Source organism: Trichinella spiralis (assembly GCF_000181795.1).
Source record: "Trichinella spiralis strain ISS 195 chromosome Unknown Scfld2, whole genome shotgun sequence".
In the NCBI taxonomy this organism is placed as follows: domain Eukaryota; kingdom Metazoa; phylum Nematoda; class Enoplea; order Trichinellida; family Trichinellidae; genus Trichinella; species Trichinella spiralis.
This window is the reverse complement of record NW_003526941.1, coordinates 4788292-4800338: the sequence shown is the minus strand read 5'-3', so window position 1 is coordinate 4800338 and position 12047 is coordinate 4788292. Positions and strand designations below refer to the sequence as shown.

At 34.4% G+C, this 12047-nt stretch overlaps 4 protein-coding genes across 4 annotated transcripts; 2 read left to right on the top strand and 2 right to left on the bottom strand.

Moving 5' to 3' along the window:
- Positions 1 to 2596: 2596 nt before the first annotated feature.
- Positions 2597 to 4005, bottom strand: Tsp_03576 (hypothetical protein). The gene is made up of 6 exons (XM_003379879.1): positions 3807 to 4005; positions 3657 to 3744; positions 3520 to 3563; positions 3264 to 3438; positions 2742 to 3167; positions 2597 to 2624 (listed from the first exon to the last, which is right to left on the bottom strand). Exons 1-6 carry the CDS (start codon positions 4003 to 4005, stop codon positions 2597 to 2599), a joined length of 960 nt encoding a protein of 319 aa, XP_003379927.1.
- A 318-nt stretch (positions 4006 to 4323) lies between these two features.
- Positions 4324 to 7003, bottom strand: Tsp_03575 (hypothetical protein). Its single transcript, XM_003379878.1, has 11 exons — positions 6994 to 7003; positions 6849 to 6937; positions 6076 to 6113; positions 5796 to 5889; positions 5591 to 5676; positions 5491 to 5533; positions 5336 to 5429; positions 5215 to 5267; positions 4760 to 5152; positions 4465 to 4641; positions 4324 to 4389 (listed from the first exon to the last, which is right to left on the bottom strand). Exons 1-11 carry the CDS (start codon positions 7001 to 7003, stop codon positions 4324 to 4326), a joined length of 1143 nt encoding a protein of 380 aa, XP_003379926.1.
- A 1173-nt stretch (positions 7004 to 8176) lies between these two features.
- Positions 8177 to 10037, top strand: Tsp_03574 (MYND finger protein). Its single transcript, XM_003379877.1, has 3 exons — positions 8177 to 8741; positions 9107 to 9689; positions 9755 to 10037. The coding sequence occupies exons 1-3, from the start codon at positions 8177 to 8179 to the stop codon at positions 10035 to 10037; spliced, it is 1431 nt and encodes a 476-aa protein (XP_003379925.1).
- Positions 10038 to 11022: 985 nt separating this feature from the next.
- On the top strand, positions 11023 to 11908 carry Tsp_03573 (hypothetical protein). The gene is made up of 4 exons (XM_003379876.1): positions 11023 to 11186; positions 11257 to 11327; positions 11492 to 11641; positions 11715 to 11908. Exons 1-4 carry the CDS (start codon positions 11023 to 11025, stop codon positions 11906 to 11908), a joined length of 579 nt encoding a protein of 192 aa, XP_003379924.1.
- The last annotated feature ends 139 nt before the right edge of the window (positions 11909 to 12047 follow it).

Genomic DNA, 12047 nt, shown 5'->3' with positions numbered 1-12047 from the left:
CATTCTTCGTAACGAGCCTTACTGTGTCTGCTTTTCATTACGTCGAGTAAAATAGAATTTCCGCCATTGTCAGCATAAATTCACAACAACAGCAATGCATTTTTTACAACTTCACCACATTAAACATTATGATATTCCCCACTTCTAGGTACCATTAAATGGTACAGAATAATCATATTAGATGATGTTATATATAAATATATATCGTGAGCTATAACTGCTACGCAAACAAACGGCAAAGCCACACATGAAAATTTGCATGTTAACGAGACGCACCTAACATTGATGAAATAATTTGACCTAACTTCAGCTTTGAAACTAAATTAATAATTTTATTTATATTTGCGCTATTTTGGCTATACGACAGTATCGTAGAATAGTATTATATAGAATATTTTAAACATGTATCTCGTATACTGTTCTAGCGTGTTTTTACATCAATGGTCGTGAAAGTTATAATTGTCGAACGTTATGAAAAATAGGTGTCATACTTGTTTACCCGAATTTTCATGCAAATTTTTATACGTGGCCTTGCCGTCTGTTTTCTTTACAGCTACAGTTCATCACAAGCTTCAATTTCCTGATCATGCTTGTCAATAATAAAGTTAATCTAGAAATAGGAATGAGTAAAATAGTGAGTAATCAAAAGGAATTTTATAAAAATCTGAAAATTTCTTCTTCGTATTAAATCAACCGCTAAACATAAATAGCATTATTCACATGCAGCAACGTTATTGATAGGGTATTTTTCAGTTTTTAAAAGTTACATCAGAATGTCGATTGTGAAATTGAAAATTATCGAAAATGAAAAAAAGACTAATATAGATTTTCCACTTACATATGTATGTATGTTCTTTTCAACTTTCCGCTGCTGAATCATCGCCATGTCCATACATCGAATGACTGAATGGCGGTGAAACTGAAAATTCTAAACAGTATAGTAAGTGAATTAGACGAATAGCATATTGCTTTACCTTCGGTTGAAGTATCGAATTTTCAATTCTGAGCAGCGCATAAATTTCTTTATATATATATATATATATATACCATTGCTTATTGCAATGTACGTTTCTATTCACATTTTTTATAACATCGTGCAAAATATTATTAATAAAAAGGTTTATTTCAGTCAATCAAATAACAAAATTTCAACACTGCCTAAACTGTTCAAGTAAAAATTGAAATTATTTGAGCATTACAAACAGCTTGATGAAGAGAGTCTTACAATTTCATGAAGTGCATAAGTTTCAATAATAAATTTCAACGTACATAAACAGAGAAATAACTTGCTGATTGAGTAGTGTATGATCAAACCGCTGTCACCATTTGTAGGCTTTCCAATATTTTTCTAAAATACTTTTCAGCCAAAAATAAGGACACTCTTGTGGAATTACTTATTCAACTGGACGTGAGAGAATTTTAGAATGTAAATTTCTGCAACAGTTGCACATTTATAATGCAGTCCTTATTTGAAAAAAAAGATATGCTAAAAATTTCACGAAGAAAAAATAATTGTGGTTTGCAAATCAGTAAACTGAAATAATCAATCTTTTGAAACTTAAGCCGTAGTTAATCTACTTATAATTGTTGAATGGTCAGACTGAATTTTTTGTGCACAATAATCCAGATGGCAAACTTTTCACAAAGTCAACGGATATATATTACTGGCGACCAAATGCAAACTTACTTGAAAAATTCTTAAAGCCGACTGGTCAAAGTGAAATAGAATACAAAGCAGTATCTATATTGGAAGCAGTTGGCAAGTTGATTATCTTCGCTTTCCTCAGTATTCCACAATTTTTATCGGATTTGGAAAGAAAAAATTTTCAAGTTCGTTAATGAAGATTAATATTGCAGTTTCAGGTGAGAATTAAAAACTTGGATGCTTGATGGGGAATTTTGAATTATTCGAAATTAACTGATCATTCGTCATTAACCTGCTGTGCTTTTCTTTAAAAAGCATGCTTTAAGCAGTAGAAAAAAATAGTCCTATAAAAATTAAAAGTACAAAAAATGTGCACTGTTTGTAGCAATATTTTTGTTTAATAATAATTTATCAGGTATGAAAATTCACTCACACACACACACACACACACGCACATATACATATATATAAATATATATATATATATATGCGTGTAATAACATTTCAAATAACAACGCGTTTCCTGAAATTGTGAAATTGTGCAATATAATGTAAGGTAATAATGTATGATAAAAGTAATGCAAAAAATGAATGAGTATAAGAAATTATTGAAAAAAAATATATATAGACCATGTACGGCATTTGGAATAGAAGCTGAATGAAAAAGAAAAATATCGAAAACGTCATTTGTGAACATACAGAGTTTCATTAGTATCAATTTCACCAAAAGCATTGTATAATTAATGATTGAAAATATAAGAAGAAGTTATTAGAGAATAAGTTTTAAAGTTAAATTCACATTACCTTCGATGACATTTGGTTAACATGAGAGGGTTAAAAAGTTTGCAACAGAGCAAAAAGCAGCATCACCAGTTGAATCGTATCGATCGGTGAGAAGTTGAAATATTTTTGGTTGAATATAATAAGAAAAAAAGATTGCCCAATGCAAATTCACTGGTTGAACAGTTCGACAGCAAATCTGAAATAAGATTCGTGTTCTATTGTTATATGAACTGCATCATGTTAGATGTGTTAATAATATTTGAATGAATGTTGTTATAAAATTTTGATGGAAGTTTAATAAAAAAAATCGAACCTTCGCACAGCAGCTCCGAACAAATCTTCGTCCTTGTCGTTGAGCATCTCTTTCAAACGTGAAGAAAATTGGATAAAATCGGATTCGAAATTCTTTTCCAACAAATTACGAGTTTCCTGTTCGCAAGCGTCGCCACGTTGCACAATTTGGTAAAATTCCAAACAATAGCGCAAAAGTCGTCGGATACATTGGGTCAGCGGCAAGTCGGCCGTAAAGCAGTACTTCGAGCAACAGTCCAGAACGCCGTTGATCCGCTCGCACAGATTTTCAAACGTCAACTGACCACCACGGACGGCGTCCAAAAATTCATGCCAAAGTGGATGAACCACTGCCGACACCATCAACGACATCAAACTGCGCACAAAGTACAACATTTTCCTGAACAACGGTCGTCCGCAACGTTCATCCAATCTGTAGACGAAGCATCTGCAAAATGGATATAAAAAAACAATAATGAAATAAAATATAAAAATATTGTCGTCGTCAAACTATAGAAGAATAAATTCATTATTCGTTATGCACTTCGTTAATTGACTTTCGACCAATTTGCAAATCATCAACCAGTGGAACAACATCTCGCATTTTGCAATTACAAGCGGTGTAAAAACTAAAGAAATTGGCCATTCCGGTTCGTATTGAATCACCAACGCTTCGTAAGCTTTCACATCGTCCTCGTCAAGTGATTGTATGCTGAATGCTGCAAAATCCAATATGATCACACATTACCACTGAGATGGATGAAATAAATGAATAAAATTTCCAAAATTCCACAACTTACCCGAAGTGCATTCTTTCATTGCACTGAGACATTGTTCCATACTTCTGAATTTTATGGATATTCTAAATGGAAAGAGTAAAAAAATAGCAAATGATAAAATGACTTTCGTTAATAAAATGCAAGAAAAACAAACAAACTTATTATCCTCATCGGTCAACAAATATCCAGTAGTGCTTCCACGCAAGGCGAAATAGAACAGACTTTCCAATCGATCTGGTTCAATTTCTGAAAAAAAACCAAAAGCCAACGGATAAATTTAAATCCAAGCCAACAAATAAACGGCCTACCTTCCAAATCCAAAGCCAAATCTGCGCCGGCGACGTCAACAAAGTCCAACAACCAATCGCCGCGTGACAGGAAAAACAAATGCCTCAACAGCATGCAACGATCGAGCAATTTTCCCTCTTCGATTAAATATTTCACAGTCTGTCGGCTGGTGTTCAACCACAACGTTTCCACTTGTCTCACGTATTTGCTGCTGTCCATGGAAAATTCCAAGCACGGCAATTCTTGGGTGGGTTTGAAATTTTCTACAAAACTTCCAACTAAGAACAACACAAAGCCATGCTTCATAATAATTCATAATTATATACCAGAGGAACGGAGAATGATCAAAAATTTGCCAGCGTTCAAAATCTTCTCTGCAATTGGAGACAAAAATTGCGGAATCATTTTCGAAATCAAGAATATGTCTTTTATAAGGCTACAAAACAAACACACACACACACACACACACACGTACAATGAGCAACGTCAAGTGGAACATATTAAGCGTTAAAAGTGAAAAGAAAAAGCCCGCTTAGTTTACTTTGGTTTGAAACGATCCCTGTCGATGAGATAACGCGACTGACTTCCCAAACGTATCATGAACTGAAAAAGAAAACAATTGCAAAAATTACACTATTATATAAAAGTATAGAAAAAACAAATTGAGCAAAAATTGACTTCGTTGTAAGGATCAGCAAACGTGCCGGTTCTGAACCATTGGTTCAGCATTCGAAAATACGGCTTTGCCACTTTGGATAAAAGTGACAACAGCATGTCTAGCATTGCAAGATTGCCGTCGTGCATTTTCACTTTATTGTAGATCAGTGATAGAATAGCACCGCCACGAATGTTCAACTGAAATGATTATTTGTTTCAAAATGAAAAATATTAGCTAATAATTAATTAATCCAATGTTGGTGTTGTATCTCACATTTTCGATTTCTACACGAATTTCTTGAACAGTTCTGAACACCTTCAGAGTCGGCTGCACGTAACTCCACAACGTGCTGAGGGTCAGTTCGCCGGCAGCGGCAAGCCGTCTCCATTCGATAATGTGCCTCATGTGGCGCATGAGCATCTCTTCGACCGCTTCAACAAATGCCCGATAAATATTGCCCTTGTCGATAGTAACAGGTGACATCGTTCTCAGCTGGTGAGAATCGTACAAAAGAGGGGCAAAACGTTTCGCTTGTTCCCGAAGAACCGCACCGTAAAACGGTGCAATATGCAACTCGCAGTGGTTCACAGGACTGGTACAAATGGAATAACTGACCGTCTCGCCGTCGCTTCCTTGCATGCAGTACAACATATCCTGGACCAGTTGTGCATCTTGATCAGCAGGAGTGTCGTATTCAAAAGTGTCCATCTGAAAGCAACAACAAATGCAATACTTTTTTTTCCAATTCGGAACATCAATTCACAAATCACTTTTATAATATCAGTCGGCGGATGATCCATGGTAGACCGGAATAAACGATAATCTAAATTGAAAGGTTTGTCTTTTTTTCTGAAAACCTTCCTCATCAAACAATTATATTCAACAACAAACTTGGGGTAGCTACAATTGGTGATAAATTGCTTCCACTCGATGAAGAACTTGCAACTTGCAATTGCTTTTGCAACGTGCTGTGGCAATGAAACAGCTAGAACCGACAGCCAATTGTTGAATAAAAATATTGAATAAATATGAAATTGAAAAAATACCTTATTCAAAAAGACAAAGCACGATGATAAAAGATCCGGGCTACTGATTAAAAATTATATTATATTAAACGAAAATGAAATTAAAATAAAAATAACTCACCTGTACGATTTTAAAGTTTTATAAGCTTCAGCAAATGCTACTTTGTCGTCAACGTTGACAAAAGTAATCAACTGAACTGTTAGAAACTAAAATAATGCTTTATAACCTTAAAAGCTTTAAACTTTAAAAGCACAACTCAAAAAAATACAACTCAACATTAAAGCCCATACCATAATTACAATAAACAAAAATTTATTTCAATCACCTTTAATTGTCGAAGATACAAGTTCGATGCGACCGGGAAATTTTCCAGTAATCTAGATGCAAACGAACGTCCAGGTTCTTGTTCGCTGTTTAACCTTAAAACGTTCAACATAATAACAAATGAACATTATGAACAATGTTAACTAGTCAAAAATGTTGTGTGAGAGTTTTCAAATATACAAAAATTGTAAAACAATCACACGAATAGAATAAAATAAAATCATATTTATTTATCATCTAGAGAAAATATAATCAACTGAACTTAATAATAGTTTTCATACCGTACTTTAATAAAACTGTTCGTAAAATTTATTACTAACTTAAATTAAAATGTTAACATTTTATAAAAAACACATTACCATATGCATAAACTCAAATTTTAATTACTTTATCAGAAGATGAAAAATATCAAATTATGACATCTGAAAAAGTTTTCCTGATGGCAATAGAATCCCCTCAAATACAGTAAACGTATACATAACACAAAGTAAAAAGTCAACGCTAGTTATTGTGATAATCTGTTCAAAGCCACGAAAAAAGAAACAAAATGGCATAATTATACATGGAACAAGTGATATGTTATCAAAAAAGCTTTTCCTATTCTTAATTTTAAATGATGCTAATACAGCAAAACCAAATTCTGCCGCAGTTTAAAATGCATAAATAGAAATCCTCCATTTTACACACTAGTCGTCATTACTCAACAATCAATGAACGTAATATATATGTACTTAGCAAAATGACAAAAATTAAAATATTTTTCAATTTAAAATTTCTAATTTTCTAGAGAATGCACAATTTCTCCTACCCAAAATGACGTAGAAGACAGTCAATCAAAAAAGAAACGTTCAAATCTCCCATATGCCACTTTTTCAGATGCCTCAATTAAAACCACCTAGCGTTAACAACAATCTAGAACAAAAGCATCTGAACAAAACTTAAATAATAATGAAAATCAATAGCAACCAATTACAGTACTATTAAAATACGGTCAGAGTTCATAACATTTGAATTCTATTTCAAAAAATTAACACAATTTAAAGTCATATCATACCTTGTAAATAATATTCAAATATTGGAGTCGACAAGCTTCCACCAGAGCTTCTTCAACACAAATGACAAGAAAAGAGGTAACCACGATTACTGTAAAAGCTACAGTAAGAAATGACTCGAAAGATTTAACCTGTAAATTATTATACGATCTTTCATATTTAACATAATTAAGTTAAAATAAGTTGATCAGTTGTTCAGTGAAATAAAAATACGATTTATTAATTAAAAAAATAATATATATTATTTACTGATCATATTTTTCATACTTTAATTCATCTGCATTACTGCAAAAGTGATATTTTAAAATAAGTTTTTTTGCTATTTTTTATAAAGTTTTTTTATGAAAATATTTTTTAACAATTATTTTGAAATGCGGTTAATGTGCGTCATTGAGAATTTCAGTTTTTGCCTATTTCAAAGAATAGAAGAATTTTTGTTATGATGTTTATATAGATGGAAAAATAGATAAATAGACAGTTAGATATTTGAATCGGGTTCTTTCGTAAAAATTTTAAACTACAAATGAAATAAATTTCATAACAATAATTTTCCCAGATTCATGTAAATAAATTGTAAATGGAATTTTTGATATCGACTACAATTGACAAGGATGATTCAGTCAAAATGGTTTTACAGCTAAAAGTCGTCAAATTAATCTGTCTAGGTATGTAGTAACAACAGCACAACATTTATCAGTGGATAGATGAATTGAATTTTCAGTTTGAGTTCTTGTTGAAGATCCCTATACTTTAGTATACTCTATACTATATAGAGAACATTATATATAATTTGATAAAAGTTATATACTGATTAATGGAAAATAGGATGAAATAATAATATTAATTTCATAATTTTGACGGTGTGCTAAATGAACAGACAAATGTTGTTATTCATCAGTCGAATGGAAAAGGTGAAAAGTAGAATGTTTGTTTACATGCTTACTTTCATATGCATATGTAGGTATGTATGTATAGGTGGTGTATCAGTGAGTGAAAAGCTGGTTGAAATTGTTCTCAGCAAACGTTAATAAATAAAGTTTCGTCGAAAAGAATGCATTATTAGCTGCGCAAATGATAAACCGGCCAGCCGCTTTGCCCAGCAATGCTATATCATCAAAGATGCTTCTGACGTTCTCTATCAGTCAGTCTGCTAGTTGCGCTTTGCAAGCAGCTGCTGAATCAATCCAGTCGGTCAGCTTGATCAAAAATTAGCTATTTGTTCAGCAGTCGTCTGTCTGGCCGGCGGTTGTCGGCTGCAATTTGTTCATAGTTGCTTTCCAAAACCAAGTCAATCACAGTTGTATAATAATTGTTGGTCCGGCTGGTCAGTATGGCGTTGGACGGGGTCGGACCGATGGGAAAAGTGACCATTTTCGACAAACCGTTCGCCAGTGTTGTACTGAATCAACAAGTGGAAAATGTATGCGGTTATTGCTTCCAACGTCCCAACGGCAAAACGTGCAAACGACTGCAAATCTGCGGCGGCTGCCACTGGTATCGTTATTGCAATCGAGCTTGCCAACGGGCCAGCTGGAAAGAGCACCACAAACTCGAATGTGCCCGCTTGCAGTTGGTATTTCCCAACCTGCCGGTCACCGAGGTTCTATTTCTTGGCAGAATATGCGACCGGCTTCGGTTCATCGAAGCCAACGGCGACTTGAAAAAGTGGCAAGCCGAACGACGCTTCGACGAGCTGATGTCGCACGAGGAAGAAATTCGTCAGGACAAGGAAAAGATGAAGCATTTCGAATTGATATACGACAAAGCGCAGAAATTTCTCGCCAGTGCAATTCCGAAACGGGAAAAATTCTTTCTCATCTTCTGCCGCTCTTGGATCAACAGCCACAGTATCCATTCGAACACGGGCATCGAAGTTGGCATGGCGCTTGATTTGGGTGAGTGAAAATTTTTCAGTGATTTCAAAAATTCGACAAAATCCCTACAGCAGCAACGAGCGAGCAAACGAATTGCTAAATCAGATAATTTACATAAAGCTGTTGGGTGTGAAAAAAGCATGCTTCAGGACAAAATTGTATAGTAGATAGATATAACTGCTACTACAGCAATAGACGAGATTGTACGACATGCATTTCAAAAAGGAAAAAAATTTGCCTTTATTCATTCTTCTCTTTATTTAAAAATGGATAAAATATTATTATTATTATTATTGTATGACAAAGGCAAATATAACAGATTGCATGTACAGATGTTGAGTAGAATGAGTAGTCAGAAAGTAGCCAACTGATAATCAATTGTTCAGGTATATCCAAGTATGACCACAGCTGCCGGCCAAATACAGCAATGGTGTTCAACGGCTTCAGGGCAGTACTTCGACCTCTGGTCAACGGTATCGACACAGCGGATCCAAGTCAGTGTTTCATTGCTTACGTTGACGTCGGCCGGTCACGTTACCAACGACGCAAAGAATTGCAGTCGAAGTGGTATTTTTGGTGCGAATGTGAACGATGCCGAGATCCGTCTGACGATCGACTGACCAGCATACGTTGTGTGAACGTCGACTGTTCAGAACCCGTATGCATAACCGAAGATCAGACCAACACCAAGAATGTCCAGTGTCGTGGATGCGGGTCGAAAATACCGGAAAATGTGATAATCGAGGCTCAGTGTTTCATGCTGGCCTTGCCTCAACATTTTGGAAATGTAAAATCGGCCGAAGAAGTACGTCGTTTGAAAATCTATCTCAACACGGCAGAACGTCTACTGCACAAGGAGAATATTTATTTCTGCCGTCTGTTGACTGCTTATTTGCAACTGACAGAAGGGGTCGACTCTTTCGCCAACAATCTCGAGTTGCAAAAAAGCGTTTACACCAATTACAGAAGGTAAAAATTAATAATAATTCACTTTCGCATGCAGAAGAAAAAAAATCCACTTTTTAATTCTTCAGATGCCTTCCGGCCGCAGATCGTCACGTCGGCTTCCAACTGTTGCACATCGTTCGCACATTGATCACGCAGAATCGTCGAGCCGAGTCGATACCGTACGCTCACGAAGCGATGCGGATATTTGAAATCTGCTTCGGTCTCGACCATCCTTATTATCTGCAAACGTTAGCCTTGTGGACATTTTTGGAAAATGGGTCGAAGAAAACTAACGAAGAATTGTTCAAATTGATGAATTTTACCTATTCAAAGCCGGTGAATTTGGAAGCTCTACTGAGACGCTTGTGAAATGAAATTTCGCGCTTTACAAAATATATATATATATGAAGAAGCGGATGAACAATTTGAATAAAGTTATTCAATATTAATGTTTGTTATTAATTTGCGTAACATTTGTTGAACAAATAATGCGTAAACTTATGCAAATTCAAACTGAACAATAGCAATATATTGACACAATTTAACAGAAACAATGTTCAGAAAATTTCGCCAATAGCTGATATGCTAACTCTAATATTGTTAAGCTGAAATGAATGTGTATGCCTGTGTTACATTTCCGTATGCAAAAGAAAAAAAATTAATAGTAAACATGAAAACAATAGTTCATAAATGTCAAAGTTATGATGAAGAAGAAAAATTAATAAGTGCAAAAATGATTTGTTTTTCACCGATTTATGTGCCTCTTTTATGTTTACTAAATTTTTAAAATTTCATAATTTTACAAACGTCAGTTACACAAGGAAATTTATTAGCCGCAAAAATATTCCAACACGTCAACAAAGCAAAAATATGACAGCACACTTATATCACAACAACAGGCCATCGGCAAAATATATATAGTGTTTATGACACACATTTGCACGTTCTATTTGCTGCAATAATTTTGCATGATTGCTGCTAGTTGGCTTTTTGGCAAGCATTTTTCTGTTCAACAGCTTAAAACAGTCAAAACAAAATGGTCGAATCAAACTACACTTATATCACTGTACAACTTCACTAGTGCACGATGATGGTAAAGGGAAACAAATTGTTTTTTTTTTTGAAAATTTACGTGATTGAAAAAAATTGAAAATATGACAATGACGATAATTATGAATAATAAATAATAAGAAGAAGAAGAATGACAATCAGCCTAAATTTACGTAGGACAAAATTGAAAAGCAGAATCCTTCTAGCGGAACTTATTGGAAAATGCTGATAGCAATCTGACTCGACTTTTACCGACCCCAACTGATGACCTGTTTCTTAAATTGTGTAATTTGATTTCAACCAAATGATCAACCCAGATGCACGCAAGCTAACAGCAACAGCAGCGGCGCAAGCAAGCAAGCAAGCAAACAGGCAAAAAAGCCAGATGCTGCTTTACGGAATAATTTCTTTTCTATGCACCACCACCACCATTTTGCCTTACGTTGTCTTTGCAGCATTGGAAAGCAAGTTTTATTTTTAAAATTATCTTTTACTTAAATCAAAATTAAATTGAAAAAAAAAATGTATTTTCTTGCAGACAAAATATCATTTTCTTCCAATTACGTAATACCATTAATCAACCGATTATCATTAATCATACCAGTTCCAGTAAATGATCACTCGGTGAACAATAATTATTCATTACAACTACTTGGAGAATAAATTTATAAAATTAATAAGATAAAATTTACAACTGGTTTGATTTTTGACATTTTTCCAAATAAATATGCCGTGAAAATTAATATTTTTTAAATAAAAATTGCAATATTCAGACTGCAGACAACACGACAACTGTATCGGCTTGTCGCTATGCATGGATGGTAAATGCACTGCGGCAATACCAACTGATATCACTTGCGAAGGTCAAGAATACTGTTATGCGCATCAAGTATGCCGTTTCGGGGTTTGTCTCGAATCATCAGGTTTGTATGAGAAAATAGGAGGCAAAAATATCAAAAATATAATTTTTTTTACTTTGCTTTTCCACATTTGTAGTACTTCCTCGCAGTGGATGTCTTTCGCATGCAGATTGTGAGGGTCAGCAACTTTGCGTCAAAGGAAGATGCAAAGTGGCCTTACCGGTCGGAGGATTCTGCTTGGACAATAGTCAGTGCGGTCGAATGCTAACGTGCAAATTCAACCGTTGCTGGCAAGCAGTAGGCAAGTGCAAAAATGAAATATCAATATGAATAAAATGAATAATATCTATTCAAATTTTACTTACATTATCAACGTCATTTCAGATAGTGTCCATTTCGATAAGAACGATATGCTGAAATTGCATAATCCAAACTGGAAGAAAGAATTCGAACCTAATTATCAGAAAAA